Source organism: Vipera berus (genome assembly GCF_964194415.1).
Source record: "Vipera berus genome assembly, chromosome: 2".
In the NCBI taxonomy this organism is placed as follows: Eukaryota; Metazoa; Chordata; class Lepidosauria; order Squamata; family Viperidae; genus Vipera; species Vipera berus.
The window spans coordinates 60,525,706-60,547,598 of NC_138203.1; the positions used below are offsets into that span (position 1 = coordinate 60,525,706).

The 21,893-nt window shown below is 37.8% G+C and overlaps 1 protein-coding gene across 1 annotated transcript in view; it reads right to left on the reverse strand.

The window, feature by feature from the left end:
- LOC308662726 (uncharacterized protein) overlaps window positions 1-21,893 on the reverse strand; it is a gene marked incomplete at its 5' end in the record, with an annotated part of 80,424 nt that overhangs the window by 48,802 nt on the left and 9,729 nt on the right. Inside the window, 2 exons of the mRNA XM_081318869.1 lie at window positions 6,347-6,398; window positions 7,251-7,397. Of these exons, the coding sequence (XP_081174995.1) occupies window positions 6,347-6,398; window positions 7,251-7,397 (199 nt within the window). The remainder of the gene's footprint in view (window positions 1-6,346; window positions 6,399-7,250; window positions 7,398-21,893) is intronic.

Genomic DNA, 21,893 nt, shown 5'->3' on the forward strand with positions numbered 1-21,893 from the left:
CTGCATGGTTGCAAAATCGCCACTTGTATTGTTAGGATTTTCACACGTTTTCTTGAAGTCAATTGCTCAGTTATTTGAGCAAATAAATCAATTTGTTTCACTTCCCCACTGATTATCCTACTTTAACGCTGAAAGAACGACTATTTGGCAGAATGGATCCAAACAATCCAAGCAGATGGATAGGGTAGCACACCCCTTCCCAGTCTGATGTTACAGTTCAATTACTTAGACTGTAATGCTAATCATCCACAGTTGGAATGAGAATTGAAGATACTGGCGGGAGGATGTAGTTCTCAGTGTGAGATACTGAATTGGAGATGGCTGAACTATAGAATATGAGGTGGTTCAGTTTTGTGGAAGCCTATCCACAAAAAGATTTTCCAGGAATGAAAAGTCATTACTCACCTAGATCTATAAGAATTAAGAATCCTTAACACAATTTATCTGGTGTATTTAAGCATTTAGTTGCACATCAGACAAATTAATAACCAGATTACAGATGAGAAGACTGAAGCTGACAAACTGGATTGCTTAAACCACTTAATGAACCCACACTAAAGTCAAGAATCAACCCAAGTATATATGGATTTATAGCTCAATCCTTTGGCCATAAATTCTGCCCTCACACTCAATCAAGTCAAGAATGTGACACCTATGCAGCTAGAAAAATCTACTCTGGAAACAGCTCTATAGAGGTCAATAACTTTTTCTTCTGCATGACCCATTGCTTTTGGCTCTGCTGCAAAAACCTTTGGAATACCTCTTGACATTTTAAAATGTACAACAGCAGTATTAAACATCTTCTAAGCTTACTTAAATAAGTTTGTGATCCCAGAACACTAAGAGCCATTGTACCCTGCTTCCCTTTAATTGCCCCTTCCTTGATGTATATGTGAAGTCCTTTCCTCTGAAAACGTCTGCTTGTCCAATGCCACCATCTCCCAATTGAGATTCTGTACGTACATGCCTCTCATTCAGGGCTTCCCTTACTTTATGAGTCACAATTCAGAATCTGACTAACTGAATCTGATGATGTAGTTCCACCTGAGCCTGTGCATTGGGATTGTCAGCCTCAAGACATAGTAAGGCAGGATTCAATTGAGGCTGATCAGCCACATGCATCTACTGTTCAGCTGGAGCAATCAGACAAGGCACAAGCTCTAAGTCTAAATATCTACAGAAGTGAGCAGAGCAATGCTCCTCAATGAGACTCCTTGCTAGGCAAAGAGGCATGAGTAATTGCAGCCAGCTGTCTGGAGACAGGTTTAAATAGTTGCTTTGCTTGCAATATTTGTTGGAGACAATCATTTAGTTTTATACTTTGTGATTCTTTGACTATATGACTACCTGATTTTGTTCTTTGTCACTCTTGGATTATATTTGGACTATGCTTGGACTGTAAGCAATGTTTTTCAGGCAAGCACTCTCTGCTAAGCATTTGAACTAAATTCATGACTGCTGTTATCAGCTTAACTGCAGTGGCTACTGCTTGGCTGCATGTACTTGCTTCTAACCTTGAAACAGCACTTATTTTCAGCCTATCAATGGTACTTCCTGCATTGCAATGTTTAATTGGTCTTCCAATGTGACAGTAACACAGTTACTTAAAAGCCCCCTTGTAAGGTTTTCCTTTGGGGTTTAATTGAAGAGTGGGATGCCAAGGGGATGGCAGGTTACTAGAATATGAGTCTATGATGAAGAACAGGGTATTCATATATGTACACACATGCATGTCTTGCACCTTAGCCAGCGCAAGAAGTGTTTCACCGTTGAAACAATTTCAAAAATTGTATTTCATCATGCTATACAAATATGAATAATTAAAAAAATCAAGAGGATTTTTCAGCAGGATCTAAAACTATTATCTATAGGAAGGTGACATCTAGTTATCTGAATCCTGATCCCTTGAGAGTACTGCATAGAACAAATGAAACAGCTCATTATATGGCATTATACTATATTAAACACAGGAATTTAATTTAATTGGATTTACCAATTAAACAACTGCTTGAGGCTCCAATATTATCTACATTTCATGCTTCCACTGCCACACATTTTCCCAGGATAGTTTATTTTTGCAGAAATTTTATTTTAAGTGTTACTATTTGTCTTTTTAAACAGTAACAAACTACATATTTACATATTTTCTTCTTGCAATAAAATATTAAAGGATGAATCATAGTGGTTTGGATCAAAATACAAATGAGAAAAATAGGATTATTCAGTATATTTTTATTCCTCAACATGATCCCCCCTACGCCAAAAGCTCCTTTTTGGAAATTAGGAGATCTTTCTGAAATAGCATAAAATCAAATGGGATTATTTTGTATGAATAAAAGATACATTAGAATGCAAGTAATTTTTAAATGATTATATTATTATCTTCCTTGTAATACATTCAAATATGCAGTTTAAAAAACCCTTAAAATGGCATTTGTCAATTCTTAAAACTTGCTATTTTTATTACACAACTTTATAGTCCTAAAAAGTTCAATATCAATCTTGGCAAACGCAAAGCATAATAATGATTTTATATGCATACTTATGCCAATACAAAAATTCACTCCAGGCTGCTTAACTGCAATTTATAAACATGGCCCAAAGATTTCTGCTGTGAAGCATTCCAGTAACAAACATATCAATGCTAGAATGATTCATATAACCCACATTTCCTTTTGGCTGTTGATAGTCTAATTTTGTAATTGCAAGTTTGTGGCTCAGATCTTGCTCCAGATTTATGAAGCGGTTGAACACTTTCATTATGCTGAAAAGTAGCATGGGTCACATCTCTATATGTAGCCCTAAATTTAAGTGGAATTGCATTTGGTTCAGCTAAGAGAAATGTCAGACATAACAAGAAGTATCTTGTCAGCTTCATGGCATGACTCTCAAACAAGGATTATAACACACTTTAGACACATATTTTGTATGATGAAAAGTAAATCAATCTTAAGGTACCTTTTACTGTACCTCATGGCTTTCTGATGCATTATTTTAAAATATTTCTTCCCCAAGCAACATACACAGAGGTCATTGACCAAATGCCCACTCTCACCTTTCTAGGGCTTACAAGGGGTGGCATATGGATATGTTGCTCTGGTAAAAGTCTATTTAAAGTCTGGCTTGTGGTTCCACTTTCTTTGAAGATGAAGAAAATTGCTCTGAATTTGTCATCCTTGCAGTATTGTGCTGGTGCATTGCACTCTTTAATGATTTTAGACTGGCTGCAATTTGTGTTGTTGCTTTTGTGCATATACCAAAATATTAATAACTCAAGTGCTCTTCTTCCTACTTGGAACATACATAGAACATTTCTGAAAATGGTTGTATGCTAACCTTGGCTACATTGTTGAAAGCCATGGATCAGGTGATTATTTAAATTATATATAGGAATCCTTTTACATGGTGCTATTAATCTAACCTGAGGTGTGTGATAATTGTTTCTGAATGAACATTTAAGCACTGAACTATGTAAGACTATTAGAGCTTAATAGTAAAATTAAATTTATTTATGTTTCTTGGGTAGTATCTTGATGAAATAAAATAAAATTTCCAAGATCATGTTTAGTCTGGTGAGATAATGCTACCTGTCAAACCCATTATGTAGATCAGACCATGAAATTATTTCCACAGGAAGGCTGTGGCAGTTTTACTGAAATCTTGCTAGTTTCATTGTGTTGCACCTCCTGCCTCTTCAATTAATTAGAGAGGTGTCTGCTGGAGCCACTTCTGAATTTTATCTTGTTCTGGACTTAAAAAAATATTTTAGTCCATTTACCTGGGCAACAAAGCCTTCATAACTCAGCTCAAATCACCTTCCCTTACTTTCTACTCACCCTTCTGGGCAGCAGATGTTTACTTGTATCAATAATCATCTTACTGTTTGACATGTTAGGACCACTATATTATCCCCATCATCTTGATCATGATTATTTGCCTAGTAATTAGAATGTCAAGCTAGGATTGTAAATACTTGGATTCAAATCCTCATACTGATTGCTATTTCTTTAGGTAAGTTTGTGTCAATCATTATGTCTCAGCTTATCTTAAGCCACAGAATATTTGTGAGAACAAAACTGGAGGAGTGTTATATTGATCTGCTGGTGGAAGGGCAAGTGTAAATGAAATAAATATTGCATTTTTTTTCAAAAGGGTAAAATTATAACAATGTCCTATGAGACTGCAGTTGATAATTTTTAAATGATTTTAGCTATCTATAATAAAAATGGCAAAAAAGAAATAACTGAACATTTCAGGGAGCCAAATATCCCTTTCATTAGGACTGAAGAAGGTGAGACATAAACTAAGTTTTTCCTGGACTTGAGCAAACTGTTAACATAGATTAATATAGATCAGTCTTCTTGCAAGATCATCAAGAGAAGGGTCAGGTATCTTATTTTTTTTAGAACAATGGAAAAATAGGCTAAAATTTGAATCCTGGAGCCTAGACTTAATAAACAGGCCTTGATTTCTGTGAAATATAATTTAAAAATCTTTGGTGTGTGTATATCTACCTTTATTATTATCTGTGGTAAAGGGACAAATCTTGCTGAATCATGTTTGTGAGCTTTTTGATGAATAAACCATACCTAAAATAAGTGGTTAAATGTCTGGAAAGGTAAGATTTAAGTTTATGCCATGCTGGTGTGAAGTCTAATAGCTAGTTTTGCCTACAACCATCACTACTGGAGAAAATAGTGCTGAGAGGCTAAGGATTAAACTGTAGGTATACATCTTTTCCAACTCTGCTAATCAACCATGAAGTTGTGAATGACTTGGTTCCAAAATCAGAACCAAACTGTGACCCAGATGGACCAATTAGTCCAAACAATGGATTAGCAGGTAGGACACAGTATATCTCCACCAGCGGCTCCTATACAAGTTTTGACTAAAGATCTGCAAATATGACAGGAGGCAGTGTAATCATTTTAATTCCCATCATATTTGCCAAATTGGTTACTGTTACTGCATCCTCTTTGCTTGACAAATACAGTGGAGTCCAAATAATTGAACTGCCTTCTTGCTCAATTTAAACTATTTCATTGAAACCAGACAACATCCTTGCCAACACAACATGCAAACTATTATTAATTAACCTAATGATATAGGGAACTAGAAAATAGGCACTTCCCCTTTTGTTTAAATTGACAACAGCTCAGACTTGGACAGCTAAAGTGACACATCTGAGAACTAACTTCAAGGATTCAATCAAGCAACTGATTGCCAACTGTGAAATTTGTCACCTCTAACAAGATAATCTTTTATTGTAGGGAAATTCCTGCTGAGTTTTGGCTGTTAGATTCAGATGTGGGCTGGAATGAAAGAGGATTAAATTACAATTTTACAGAGGGGTAAAACATGTAGGAGATAAAATCCTTGTATCTCAAGTGACCTGAGAAATAATGAAATGGCGCACCATAGGACTTTTTCTCTTTATAAAGGCCAGAGGAAAATAGATAGCTTAGGAAAACATAAGTTATAAAAACAAACGTATTTCTGTTAGGTTTCAAGCCAGCAACCTTCTATTTACAAGAAGACTGTTATAACCATTGTGTTACTGTAGTATTATTGGAAAACACCTGACTAGAAGGGTTCATTCAAGACAATGGTAATCATTGATTACTCCTCTTGCTGTGAAATGATTAGTAAACTGCTACAGTTAACTTACAATAAAGTAAAGCCCAAATGGGTATGAATGTTGAACATGATCTAAGAGGAAAAAGAGGAACTTTAAAACCACACTAGGAAATCATACCTGGAGGATGCAAATGTGAGGATAAAGTGAGGTCACCCATTCCTGCCCTTCAGAAATTTGTTGCTGATCCATTCTGGTCCTGAAATAACTGTGCAGGGTGCATATGCTCTAAGATACCCAAACTTCATCCCCTTTTTTGTTAATTTAGTGGATAAATAAGTATTGTTGATATAGTATGCGATTTGATACATGAATAAGGGTTTAAAACAGACATGGGCAATTTGTGGCTTCTACTCCTTTTTAAAAATTGTGTGATTGCCAAAACTTAAGGTTTACATAAAAGTTTAAAGCTTTGATAAACAGATTTAACAGAGTTTTAAGGACAAATAAAAATCACAACTCTACACTGCAAAACCAGGGGAAAAAATTATGTTGCTGCCCATGGATATACACCTGTCCTGCTTCCTCTTTTTGAATCAGGCAAACTCCAAACATTAAGTGTGATCCACGCCACACAATATTATCCACCTCTGCTTTAGAGATTCAAATTTTCATTTACAGTTTCTTTGACAACTAAAGTAAAAGAATACAGAACTAAGCTCTCTTTGTTTTAGACAAAATGGCTGAAAGAAGAATAAAATAGTCACTTACCTGGCACCAGGGTTTAAACCAAAGGTTTTCACTGGAGTCCAACAGTGAGACACTAAATGCCAATATGAAATATTAGCATGGCAAGAATACTTCTAAGATGCTATGAGCAATAATGAACAGGAGTGCTGGGATATAGTAAATCATTTATAAATGTTTGAAAATATGACATAGGGAGCAAAAAACATACAAAACTACTTCTCACAGAAATTTCCCTGGTAGTTTCCTATAAATAGTTGTAGAACACATTTAACATGATTGGTTGGTGGCCAATACAGGAATATACAGCTAGACTCATTTTTAGGCATGTGTAAAGCAGAATTTAATTCAATGGATCAACACATTTGCTTTAAGTAGGATAAACTCTCAGGCCAATTTATAGACAGTAGGAAGTAATAATGGGATCTACGCAAACCTGCACTGCAGGTTGACAGAAGTAAGAAATCAAGTGTTATATTTTAATCTTATTTATTTATTTGTATGTTTTTTATGTTATTTATATCTGCCTTTATTATTTTTTAAAATAGGGCAAGCATATCCAAAACCTTCCTCCTCCTATTTTTACCACAGTAACAGCTTTGTGAGGTGAATTGGGCTGAGAGTGTGTGTGACTGGCCCAAGGTCACCCATCTGGTTTTTATGGCTAAGGCGGGACTTGAACTCATTCATGGTCTCCCGCTTTCTAGCCTGGTGCCTTAACCATTAGACCAGGGGTAGGCAACCTCAGGAATTCTGGGAGTTGAAGTCCATGTGTCATAAAAGAGCCAAGGTTGCCTACCTCTGCACTAGCCCAAACTGGCATTTCTACCTGCATTTGTTTTATGAATATATGCTGCATCTTAAATAAGTCTGGAGTGACTGACATACAGCAAACTACATTGTCCTGTGAGGATTTAGTTGCACCCACCTGTGCTGAACATATAGAGATCATCCACTGCTTTACCATCTTCCATGCCACCATAGACAAAGATGTTTTCGCCTACTACAGCTGAACTGTGTTCAAGAGTTTGAGGAGCAAGACCACTAGTTGAGATTTTCTGCCAGGTTAGAGAATCTTAAGATAAGGAGGGGGGGGGGAAAGTAAATTACTCTCTTATTTTGAAGTTGGCTTGGGCAGAAGCCACTTTCTTATTCTGTTTCTTTCACACAATACAACCACTGGAACAAATGCAACAGAGCAGACTGTTCTTTACCTCTCCATGTGTTTTCTGCAAATTACTGTTTTAAAAACTGGATCCTTTCACTGACAATGTATTTTTTTAGGTAAAGAGCTGCTCTTTAATTCAGCGCTCTCAATTAAAGCTGCGTCAGGCATCAGTGAAAAAGGCTGCTTCGCTTCAACCATGCTTTGACTGAGCTACCCCTTTGAAGCTGCTTTGTAAAGTAATGTGTCTATCCACCCCTCCCTCTTCTAAATGCCCCTGCTGAAGTACTTTGAGGTTTTGAAGGTACCAAAAGGTCAGTGAGAATGGATAGCATTTCCTCTGCATCTCCAGGCAAATTAGGGTTGCCTGATTTATTATATGAACAGTGCCAATGAGGAGGTCTGGGGAATGTCTACATTATGGACAGGTACATTATAAATTATTTCCTTCCTAGTGCCACAGAAAGCAGGACTGCTGAGGAGATACAAAGAGAATAGGAGGACCAGGAGAAGGAATTTCTGAAAGCAGGATCCTTAAAATAATGTTCATGGACACCAGTGCTTTGGAGCAATTTTGGGATTCTATACCCAGTTAAGACTGTTTTGTTTTGTAACTGCATATGTCACTTTGTGCTCCCTACCACCATGAATCACATAGCATAACATGCTCTCAAAATGTGCCCAGTGAATAAAGACGTTGGAGGGGGGAGGGAAGCTCGGCATTAATCTGTCATCATTATCATAACCATCAACACCCCCATGCAAATAGTTCTATTTTTTATTTAAAAAAACAATTTAAACAAGCCTTTTTTACATTTTAAATACTAATTTTCCACCAATTATCAGCAGAAAACCATTCTGTGGAAATTTGGCACTAAAATGGCTCTGGAGCTTCAAAAGAAGAACCTAAAAGGCACATGCAGCTGGTGGACCATAAATGGCGCATCCTCAGAAACAGCATCTATCATGTTGCCTCTAGTGGTATTGTGACCATCTAGTTCCTTACAGAGAGGAGAAAGAAATTGAAGTTCATTTTTATCTTCAAGTACTTTGTGTTTTGGTGCTGCAATGTATAAACAGTGCAGGAATTACTTGTAAATAATCTGTCTTGAAATTTTAGTTGTGAAATACAGGGTTTGGATTCATGATTAACTGAATCTTAGTTTAGTAAATTAATTCAATTGCCTAGGATTGCATGACACAATGAACCTTAATTGTACTGGTTGGATTTACATAATATATTCCACAACAAACTGAACTACTACCTCACCAACTACATTTATTCTGGAAGGTTGTGATTACTTAACCCACCGTTCATTGTGTTGCACAAACTCAGAAAACTGGGTTATGTGAACCCAACCTTTCTGCAGCTTCTTTAAAAAATAAGAGGGCGAATTCTGATACTATATGCTGCTCTAGTTGTTCCTTCTTGATAGACCTTTCATGATTACCAGTTCCATCCCAACCTATAGTTCCAGTCATAAAGTTTATCACATCCAATGGATCTGATCCTGAGACTATAGGCAATATCTATTTTCTTTACTTAAAAACTTGACTTTACTTTTCAGTCGGCATAATCTCTAAATTGGCGACATTCCCTGGGAGAAAATCGTAACAATATGTCCCACAAAAAAAATACTAGAATGAACTATCTATCTATCTATCTATCTATCTATCTATCTATCTATCTATCATCTACTATGAGCATAAATAGTTTTCTTGAACTGTAGCATGAGATGCAAGTTAAATAAAAGCAATGCATTAAACTTATCCTTTATCATGCACAGTGGAAATAGAAATTGGAGGTGGAATCACTGATTATTTCATAAAAGCATCTTCACCACTTTTTTATATTGCTATTCTGTTTTAAAATAATATTCCCCAAGTTATGACTGAGCTTTTTAAAATTGCACAATATTTACTCATGCTTATGTATATTGTGATCCTAACTGGATAGAGAAAAAGGGTCTAAACCCTATGTTCAGTTATTGTCCCCACACAAAAATAGCCTCATTCATATGTAACATAATGCTATTATTATGTAGATAAACTTTGGGCAGTAAAGAGTTTGGAAACATTGTCTTCCCCTTTTAACAGGAACTTATTATTTTGTCTGAATCTCAGCCAGACTGGATAATGATCAGGCTTAGAATTTAAGGTAGTGTAGACTAATTTTACTTTAAAGTTAAAAACCCTACGAGTTTGGACAAGATGGGAAAAAACACAATTAAAAACAGAAGCATAATTTCCAATTTCTTCCTCAAAGTTATGCCAGAGAAAGAGGTGAAGAAAGTTGCATAGCCAAAGTTTATGGATGTAATGCTAAATCATTATTTAGTGTAGTATTTGTAATGGATCAGTGAATTCTTTAGTTGGAAAGCCAGTGTTAATCATTTATAAATCACTGTGCATAATTCAAAAACACTGGATTTCAAATGAAGCCCAGGGACACCAGTTCTTTAAAGAAAGGTAATAGTATTGTTAGAAGAATAATTTGGAGTTTCTGCAAGCCGGGTTGTACAAGAACAAATCCCTGTTCTCAAGAACAAAGGAAAAATGAAATCCAGACATACTGTGAGACGAGATTCTCTCCTTCCTTTATTCCCAAAAGCGAAGAGGTTTGTTTTGGGGGGGGTAGGCTACAGAGAAAATGAGGTCCAGAGACTTGGTTTTATAGGGGGACTGGTCCTTGGTGTGGATTTGGGGGGCATGGTTTGTATATGTGGTGGTTCTAATGTCTTTGTCCAAAGGTAATTGTCCTTCCTATGCAAATTGAGATGACCCTGTCCTGGGCTTTGATCCTAAGGTGCCTGTGGAATCTGGAAAAAAGTTTGCCCTCCGATATGTAGATCCCTCTTTAGACGTGTTGCTTTATCCTGAAGGATTCCTGCCTCCCCAATGGAGCCAATGAGGTGCTAAGAGGGGGCGGGGACATCAGGGATCTTCCAATACTATATCACAAGATGTTCCTTCCTTTCTTCCTTCCTCCCTCCCTCATCATGACTGGTTGAATATTTTTCTTGCTGGATTATGCCAGTCGCTGTGCAATAATATAAACCTGTGTAGGGTAAACTATGGATTAGGAGCAATCTGACATACTGTTAAGCAGTGATACCAGACAAAATATGAAAAGGATCACAAAGCAATGAAAAAATCTGGGGTTCTACACTCAGCAACATTATGTTTTATAATTACTCTGTGATGGTTCACAGATATTAACTGCAGGGACTATTATCTACTGTACGTGTTTGCCCTCTATCTCTGCATATTATACCATTTCTCTTGTTCTGCAACTCCTCAAAGTAGAAGTCCCGATCTCCTTTAAAAAGCATCTCCCCACTACTGGGTGAAAATATGATCCACCCCTCCTTGGGTCAACAGAAAACTACTCCAGCATGACATTTTGTGACCCCATTGTGGAAGCCTATTCTGCCTCTGTTGCCTCCGACTCCTTGCTCAAAAGGTACTATTGTGATTATATTTGCAGTGTGCATAATTACCAAAACAATGATTTGATTCCACTGTCTTTGCTTTCCTTTGTCTTCTACTGCTAATCTGTGGGGAAAAAAAGCATCCACAGTTCCAGCCCTCCAGCAGAAATGGGGCAGGTCTGACTATGGGACTATGTTCATTATCTCTATGCTCCTTCTTGTGCTTCTTCCCATTCAATTGTAATTATATATACTGTATATATATATATATATATATATATATATATATATATATATATATATATATATATATATATATATATATATATATATGAATCTTGAAGTAAGTTGAGTCACTAGCAGCACAATTTCTCTTCTTTCTTTACATGCATTAATATTTACATCACACATGTCAATACATCTCTTCTCTCCAGAAATCAAGCCCTGTACTCAGTAGCTAATTGTAGCTGCTCCAAGGACACTACTGAATAGTTTTTATTATAGATATGAAAAGAGTAACATAAGTGCAAAAGATCAGCCTAATGTATTATATGTTTGTTCTATGTTTACAAGCGGTTCTGTCTTGGCTAGTCTTTGCCTAACCAGTTTTAACCTAATATAGACAATAAATTATGACCTCCAGATTCTCCCATATTTTGTTTGGGAGGAAACAGTGGAGAAGAATTAGCCCTGTCTTTTCAGTGTTATGCTATTTTAGCCTGTTGTGTTATGTCATTACATAATTTCAATGTTAGAATATTTAAAGCTCCATTATTGGGATTTGCACTTTAGAGACATAAGCAGAACAATGGCAAATGAAACTGGTCAGATGTGAGGAATGGTGCCTACGGATGGGGAGATGGTATGATGGACTACAATGAAGTTTCTTAGGAAGAATAGAATACATTTCAAAGAGGAGGCTGAGAGAAGAGGCAACACCACCCAGAGTTGAACAGGAGACAGAAGAAGAAATTTAGGACAGCCACTCATAGAACAGGGCTGTCAAACTGGCAGCCCACGGGCCAGATGCATCACACACTGGCCATGCCCACCCCAGCTCTGCAAAGGCAAAAAAAATGTCTCTATACATCACAGTATGTCACGTGACAGGATCAAGTTTGGCACTCGTGCCCCTAGAATCTCTCAGGATGTATCTGTTGGGGTGAGAGTAGTATGGGTTTAGTCTTGCAAGAGTCCGTCTGTAGGATGTAAACAATAAAGAATGGAACTTTGGCTGGATTGTTCTATGTTGTTCTTAGGCTGGACCTGATATCAGGGAACAGATGCAAGAAGACATACCCACATCAGCATGAGTGGGTGTATGTCACTTTGTTCCCATCTGCTATTGATCATGTGATTCACCTCTAATATAATGGGTGATGAAGAACAACAGATTGTATACATCTTTTAACTGCAACTTGCTATTGCCAGTTTAAGTGAGAAACACTACTGTAACTGTGGTATAGCTAAAAATGACATAAACCTGTGTACTCATGGGCTAGGATGCAGATGAATGGGAATACAGATGAAAAAATATACATAAAGAATACAGTCCAACTCCCTATGGAAGCAGGAGACCCTATACCATTGCTGACAAGTGGCTTGTCTGACAAGTCTCTTCTTGAAAGCTTCCAGTGAAGAAGCACCCACAACTTCTGAAGGCAAGCTGTTCCATTGTGTTGTGATTCAGCATCAGCCTGTGGTTTCAACAGCTGAGTCAGACAATTCTGAAGAGGAGGAGGAGGAGGAGGTTTGGAGAGCCTTTGGTGTCAGAGGAAGGTTCTGATGCACAGCAGAACTCTCAGCCAGGCCCCTCCCATCTTGTTCCTCCTCAGACCCAGCTGTGTGAGCCTGAAAGATTGGAAGAAGACGATCCACAGCTGGCTCTGTTCAGGGACGCTAGGAGCAGGAGGCAATCTAGCAGAACTGAGCAAAGGAAAGCAATGAGGCAACTCGGGAGAAGGCAATGAGAAGCCACGCCTTGAGACTGCTGTTTAAAAGGGGAATGTGTGGGAGGTGCTGGTTGCTGAAGGCAACCGTTTGAAGAGCGTCTTGGTCTGTATTTGTTTAACTTTTGTTTGAACTTTTTCGTTTAGCTTTTGCAAATAAATTTGGTTGGATTAGTTCCAGCCCATTGAATATAAAAAGGGGTTGTCCCTGACATTCCAACAGGGCCGGTCATAGGCTGGAACAGAACACATTGGTTGATTGTTCTTTCTAGGTTGAATCTTTCCTTGATCAGTTTCCATCCAGCTTCTTGTCTGCCCTTTGGGTGTTTTGGAAAATAGGTTGTCGCTCTTCTCTCTGTGACAGCACCTCAAATATTGGAACACTGCTATCATGTCACCCTTGGTCTTGAATCTACCCATGTCCACTTCTTGCAACCGTTCTTCATATACTTTATATATCTTATATGTTTTAGCCTCCAGGCCCCTAATCATGTTTGTTGCTCTTCTCTGCACTTTTTCTAGTCTCAACATCTTTTTTATAATGTGGTGACCAAAACTGGATGCAGTATTCTAGGTGTCGCCTTACTAAGGCTTTATAGAGCTGTACTAGTACCACACAGGATCTTGATTCAATCCCTCTGTTAATGCAAGATAGGATTGCATTGGCTTTTTTGGCTGCTGCTACACACTGCTGGCTCATATTTGATTGTCCACTAGGATTCCAAAATCCCTCTCACAGTTAGTGCTATTAAGCCAGGTTTCACCTAATCTATACATGTACTTTTGGTTTTTCTTGCCTAAGTGTAAGACTTTGCTTTTCTCTATGTTGATTTTCATTTTGTTAGATAGGTTCCAATGTTCAGGTCTGTCGAGATCCATCTGGATCTTCAACCTATCATCTAGGGCAGGCATGTCAAACTCGCGATGTCACGTGACATCGTGTCACGTATCGAGACTTTTTCCCCATTGCAATGGGGTGGGCGTGCTTTCAGCATGACGCATCCGGCCCACAGGCTGGGAGTTTGACATGCCTGATCTAGGGTATTGGCTATTCCTACCAGCTTAGTATCATCTGCAAATCAGATAAGTTCCCCTTATCAAATTGTCAGGCTGTGGTTTTTTCTGCTTCTACTAACTAATCAAGAACTGCTGTTAATCAGGGATGTTGAAAACATACTCCGTTATGGCTGTAATGTATACATTTGCTGAACTCAAAAATATCTTAATATCACTAGGATGATGGAAGTTCCTCTAAAAGCTCTGTCAAACCTTCCACACATATAACGTTGTACAATAGCTTTGAGAAAAATCTACATTTGCTTCTCAAGAAGGTAGTCCATGTTTATTTGCATAGCAAAGTCTTACAACTATTGCCAAAATTAGGACTGGCATGTTGCCCTGCATGAGGCCTGTAGAAGATTAAAGCATTTTCTCTTCTGGAACAAATCAGGCTAAAGTTGGATCTAAGGTACAGTGGATTACAAACTTACATTTAGGACTGAGTGAACCTTTTATTTGAAACGTTCTCAGTAGGGAATCTAAACTTAGAGCCAAATCACCTTCAGTGAGCAAAGTTATATCTTAAAAGGGAGTTGTTTTTAAATGAGATGCATTCCTTTCAGCTCTCTAGGTGCCATGAGAAAGTAAGCTCCAAAGCTTTATGTCATGGATCTAATCAAAGGGCATTTGTCTTTCATTTGCTCAATCACCCTGTAATATATCTGTGCAGAATGAACTCGTTTTTCATGAATAGAAAGAATAAATAATGTTACTAGAGGGATACCGTACTGTAAGTTTTGAAATGGGTCCCAATACTAAATCAGATTTTTGTTTAAAACTTCTGTTTCAATTTTAAAAGGTTCAGGTCATTCAACAAAGCTAGTAGAATCCCTACCATGTTACAGATACACAACAAATACTAATTTGCCATTTTATAAAGTGGATGGGATCATCAGAAGCCACCCTGGTGGATTGTCGTTGCTGATCCTAAGTATTAGGATAAGAAATGTTTCTTACAAAACATGAACAAGAATGCTTCTGACTAGCCATTAACTAAATGAACTATAAATCCTGGTAAATTTATGTTTTTACTTACCAAGATCAAAGACATAGACTCCTGGAAGGCAATACTCAGCATTCTTGCTTGAACAACCTCCAAATAAATATATCTTGCCTTTTACTACACTATAAAGCAAAGTTGAAATGTTAAAGTCATCCATAAAACTTCTGTCTCTCCCTACCCCGTGGTTAGAATTTCCTGTAGAAAAATAAACACTTGATTTCTTAAAGAATATTGCTGACCTGTAATATTTTTCATCACCCAATTGTATCAATAATCTAATTTAGGAGTGAAGTGGAGAAGTTTTTGATCCTCAGCAACCAGGAGTGCTGGCAGGATTCCATGATGTGCCTCCAATAACTGCCCAGCTGATGAATGTTAGGAAGAACTGGAGATTATGACAATGTGGGTGTATTTCCAGCTGTTTCTAGCATTCATTAGCTGGACAATGGGATCAGATGAGAAGCAGGGAGGGGCAAGGGCCATATGGAAGCCAGCTGAGGGCTACAGGTTATTTGTAGATCATAGGATGTCTAAATGTGATCTACCTTCTGACTGATTTTTATTTTGGTGCAGCTTATATTTCTATAACTAGTGTTTTTATAGTTGGGTGTGTGTTCACCTGTGCATGGCCTTGATGACTTCCAAAAGAATTGGAATATATGAATAACTGTGGCTAATTCAATACACCAGCTGTGTAACCTTTTTTTTCACAATTAGATCAAGAAATGGGTTCCCCTTCCCCCAAAAAATGCTTTCTTAAAAACTAAAGGAAAAAGGTGGTTGATTCCATAACAAATCACCTGGCATGAAGAAGGCAGTTGGAAAACAGCTGTAGTTTTATTGCAGATGAAGTGAAACATCTCTTGAGAAAGTGGATAAATTCTTTAAACTGTATACTATCTCACCTCATCCTCACACATACTTTCTAAAGTATAAAGCTTGTGTATTGAAAGAAACAGGTCCAAATGGAAGTAGAATTATAAATGTGGAGGTAATGAACAGGGATGAATTACACATGAAAATTACTTTCTGGTCTTTCATGGTGGTTTGAAGCATTTAGTGTGTAACACCTCACTAGCAGAAAAGTTTATGTTCAGCAATAGCAGTTCCAGACAATTTGATCTATGCCACATTGCAATCGCCTGTTCAAGAAAGGCTTGCAGTGATGTGAACATTACAGAGGCCTAAACTCGAACAGCTTTTGGCACTGGTCATGTGAAGCCTATATTGCCCAGGGCTCTTCAAACTTGGCCCTTTTAAGACTTGTGGACTTCAACTCCCAGAATTCCTCAGCCAGGCACACTGTCTGAGGAATTCTGGGAGTTGAAGTCCACAAGTCATAAAAGGGTCAGGTTTGAAGACCCCTGATACAGCCATATAGGCTATAGCTATATATGTCTCAGAGGCCATTGGATTGTATAATTGTGTAAGCCAACCACTGTTTAGTGGAGTGGTCAGTTTACTGTTATTTCTAAGTATACCTTCCTAGGTATTTTTAAAGTTCTCTATCAATAAATACAAATTCATATCCACTTTTAAAAAAATCCATTTGGAGGGGTGAGCGGGAAATGAAATTCCTCATATGGTTTATCTCATACAGTTTTGTATGAGATTTTTGATTTTGCCATGCTAGAGTGGGCGTAGGAATGCACAATGTTTGGAAATCTATATACTCCCCAATAAATATGTAAGTGAACAATAATGAATCCAGCATCTAGATGTTAAACATTTCCTAAGCCAAGAAGATATGTTTTCAAACATTCACATAAAATAATACATAGTCTAGCCATTTTACCCATATTGGACTTTTAAAAGAGAAAAAAGCTCCATGAATCTCCTATGCCGAAAATAGTTCACTTTCACTACATGCCAATATTGATATATTCATTGTAACAGGAATCGGTTAGAGCAAACTAATAACACTTTGTGGTTATAATCTAACATGCCTTGTTCTCTTTACCAAAGTACAAGCTCCATTTATCATAATGGCAACAGTTTGCACCAAAATTCAATTGAAGCTAACTTAAAATTTATTATGGATTTTCTGACCATTCAATAACCAGCATTTTTTGCTTTTGTTTTTACATATTTCAAATGCTGAAAAAATTGAGGTAGAGAATGGCCTTTAGATTTTAGTAGCCTTCATCCTCCCTGGAGATACTGAGACTTAAAGTCAATCTGACACCATATCTGATCTGGGGCAACTGCTTTCTTAGCTGCTGGAACTCTCAGGGCTCCCAAGGGGTACTGGAATGCAGTTTTGTTATTCCCAGCTGGACAAAGCTTGAGCACAGAGACTGTACAATGTCCATTGCTGAACTCCACAAGAATTTTCCTACAGGGGAAATTGCATTAAAATGGAACTATTATGGATGACAATGAAGGGTAGACCTTGGAGGTTTCCTTGGACCTTGAAGGAGACCTTGGAGGTCTCCTAGTCCAACCCTCTGCTCAGGCAGGAAACCCTATACTATTTCAGACATCTTGGAATTCATTTATGTTTAGCTATAATCAAATTCATCTTAGCTTCAGCAGTATTTCTGGAGAAAGTATTCGTGCTTTCCTTTCTTTAGGTTGAACTCAATTGCTTGAGCTCAATGCTGCAGAACAGTCTTCTGCAAAGCAGTGCCCTCAGTGCAGTGCTGGAAGACTTTCATATAACAACAAGTGGCCTACTTAATCTCCACCTACTTCTTTCTAGCTCTTTGGTGTTTTAAAACAGGTGTGGCTAAGATGGTCTCCTTCTGGATATATGGTCAGTTGTTGTTGTTGTTAGCTGCGAAGTCGTGTCCGACCGATCGCGACCCTATGGACAACGTTCCTCCAGGCCTTCCTGTCCTCTACCATCTTTTGGAGTCCATTTAAGCTCACGCCTACTGATTCAGTGACTCCATCCAGCCACCTCATTCTCTGTCGTCCCATTCTTCTATTGCCCTCAATCTTTCCCAGCATTAGGCTCTTCTCCAGTGAGTTCTTCCTTCTCATTAGGTGGCCAAAGTATTTGAGTTTCAGCTTCAGGATCTGGCCTTCTAAAGAGCAGTCAGGGTTGATCTCCTCTAGGACTGACCGGTTTGATCGCCTTGCAGTCCAAGGGACTCGCAGGAGTCTTCTCCAGCACCACAGTTCAAAGGCCTCAATTCTTTGGCGCTCAGCCTTTTTTATGGTCCAACTTTCACTGCCATACATTGCAACTGGGAAGACCATAGCCTTGACTATACGCACGTTTGTTGACAGGGTGATGTCTCTGCTTTTTAGTGTGCTGTCTAGATTTGCCATGGCTTTCCTCCTGAGGAGCAAGCGTCTTTTAATTTCTTGGCTACAGTCCCCATCTGCAGTGATCTTGGAGCCCAGGAAAATAAAATCTGTCACTACCTCCATTTCTTCCCCATCTATTTGCCAGGAATTGAGAGGGCCGGATGCCATGATCTTGGTTTTCTTAATGTTAAGTTTCAACCCAGGTTTTGCACTCTCCTTCTTCAGCCGCAAAAAGAGGCTCTTTAGTTCTTTTTCACTTTCTGCCATTAGAGTGGTATCATCTGCATATCTTAGGTTGTTGATATTTCTTCCAGCAATCTTAATTCCAATTTTTGATTCATCTAGCCCTGCCTTTCTCATGATGTGCTCTGCATATAAGTTAAATAGGCAGGGTGACAGTATACAGCCTTGCCAGACTCCTTTCCCAATTTTGAACCAATCAGTGGTTCCATGTCCAGTTCTCACTGTTGCTTCTTGGCCCACGTATAGGTTTCTCAAGAGACAAATAAGATGGTCTGGTACGCCCATCTCTTTAAGAACTTGCCACAGTTTGTTATGATCCACACAATCAAATATGGTCAGTACCTACTGTAAATGGAAAGTACTAAATCAGAAGCAATATAAAGTAAGATTTCTGATTTTTCTGAGCAATTAGAATAACTTGTATGAAAGAATGCATGAAATTCAGTTTACATGCACTGCTAATCTCCTCTCCTTTGTTTTGAACTTGTGAAATAACTTAGTTTCATTTTTTATATCTCTATACCCAGAAATGCTGGGTACATATTTTTTTTCCTGAATTGCTTGCTTACCTAAGTGAGTGCCCTTGTCGTGGGCAAGGAATGTGTCCATCCTGTGGTATCCTTTCCCACATCAAATCAGTCAGAGTAACTGAAAATTAGGGAGATATTTAAGATTACCATCATCATTAAATGCATCATATATATATATATATATATATATATATATATATATATATATATATATATATATATATATATATATATATATATATATATGTGTGTGTGTGTGTGTGTGTGTGTGTGTGTGTGTGTGTGTGTGTGTGTGTGTGTATGTGTACACACCAACAAAATGCATTGGTATTTAAGTAAGATTTCCAAATTTAAAGAAATGATTGTGATGTGAGTTCACACAGTTATTTCCCTCTAAGAAAAGCAAAACTCAATGTTTCATCTGTAAGATCCACATTTTGATTATACTATGGTATATAAAAAGGCTGATTATTCTTATTTATAGGAGAAAATATCTTATTTCTGAAGACATGGATGGCTGCTTCAGGAAAATATTAGAGAGGGAGGAGAGGAAATATTTCCACTATATATTTGGGGAATGAATGGATAGTTTCACACATCACGCAGAGTCAGAATGTGGTTTCTTTGGTTTTGCTTTACAGTGTTGTAATAGTGCAGATAACTGTGGTTAGAAAACAATCCATAATAGAAAAATCAGAGTTTAATATCATTTGTGATGCTCAGTCTTTGCTGACATGTAGATACTCAGTTAGGCAGTGATCCTATCAAGTACTGTGACATTCAGAACATGTTTCATGAAATACTGAATAAAGAACATCAAACAATCAAATATTCCAGAAAAAATATTGGATCCACTTAGCCGAATACAGAGACATCTGCAGACTCCATTTTTTATTAAAATGATAAAAGCAGCAGCATGTTGCTATGACACTATTTATGAATCCAATTGCTCTAAGGCATAATGTGTTTTAATTAGTCTACGCTTGGCATTTATTCATTTAATGTTTGTATCACTTGATTCCTAACATGTTGCATTAATCTAGACATATTTACAAACCATGGTTTATGGTTGAACATGATTTTCCAATCCATGCATTGGAAAATTATTCAACAAATCTTGTTAAAACAATGTGAGTCCAGAGCCAAGTTATTGTAACAAACCAAGTAACCTCTCCCCCCAAAACCTGCAGAACATACACTGGAACACAATCTATTTATTTTTATACAACTTTTTATATTAGGAGGAGCGTACAGGGGAAACACTGGCATTGCTCTCAAACTATTCCTTCTTCTATTGTTTACAATTAAAATTCCACTATTTTATAACGAGAACCCTTTTTCTGCATTACAAATAACTGCTCTCTATTACAGTGAAAGATGTGTATCTCCAAAGAGACAAATAAACTCCTGAACATGCTGTCTGCTAGAAAAGATGAATAGTATCTCACTTGTCAGCATGTAGAAGTCATTGAAATATGTTGGTTGATCATCCTGAGAAAGAAACAAAGAAAGAAAGAGACTGAAGTTGTTGTTTTATTCAAAGGTCATCAATATTGTCATCTAGACAAGGAAAGATTTTAAAATTAAAGTGTAGCTTAACTCTCTCGAGTGAGTTGCATTAGAAATAGTAGCCAAAGAATTATCTAGACAGAACAGGCATATCTATGAGATATTAATAGACAATGACCAGAATGTTGTGATTCTTAAGCCCAGTGACAAGAGAGAGAAGATCTTATCAAATAGTAAAAAGTGGATGAAGCATGCAATTTATTACAGCTTGAGAACTGATGCCAAATAGTGATCAAATTAACAAGAGATAACAAAGAAAGCTGGTACTTACAGAAGTGTTATAAAAGGAGCAGCCCCCAAATATAAACGCTATATTTCCAGCGATTACCAATGCGTGTCCATGTCTAAACAGTAAATCAAACAATGATAAATATTATGGGACACTTTCATAACATTGGCCCTATTCACTTTCACTGAAAAGAGAGACCAGCCGTGCTACGCCTTGCCTATTACAGATCCTCCCACAGAGATGAACAAGGCACTCAGTTTCTCATGGCCCCAAACAGTCTAAGCTTATTCACAAAAGCCACAACTACAAACATTTATTCCCCCTCTTTCTTTCCTGTGTGCCATCCTCTCTCATGTTTCTCAAAGTGCTATTGGGTACCAGAGCAGAACAATGTATATGACTGAGGGTGCTGGAAGCAAGATTTCTACAACAGAGAAGCACATTTTTGCAATTCAAAATAGATAAATTGGCAAAGATCATAACTCAGTGGGTCCTTTCCTGGCAATAAAGTCCTGTAAATATGGTGGGACTTTCTTTTTCATAAGCATATTTTAAATTAAGTCATATGAGCTAGACTGTAAAGATTTCCCAGAACCCATTTTTTTAAAAAAGGGGCAGAAAGCACCAAAGCCACATATGGAGCCTGCATAATGCCTGGTTAGACAGCACATGGGCAAATGCTATCACGAGAGCTGGGTCTCTCTGACTGCCCAAGCCAAAATGATAAGAGGGCAGGACTCAGCAGCTGGAAGGGAGTGTTCCCCTCTGTAGTGTTGGATGGAAAAATATAAAAGGCTCCGAAAAGGCTCTGCCTGTGTGATTCTGGAGAGGTGGAAACCACAGAACGTGTTCCTCATTGCTCCTTTTACACAGACACTTGAACCAGATTTAACCTCCCTCTGATTAAAAGTTATCCTGGTTGCTCAGACTCAACTTATGCCAAGATGCTGCTCATAGATGAACTGCCTTTTTATGATAGCAAGTGTGGCTAGGGTTGCACAGCAGCATAGAAGATCTGTTGGTCCTTGATGGGCCAGGTTCCCACTACTAAAGGTAAAGGTTCCCCCGCACATGCGTGCTAGTCATTTCTGACTCTAGGGGCCGGTGCTCATCTCTGTTTCAAAGCTGAAGAGCCAGC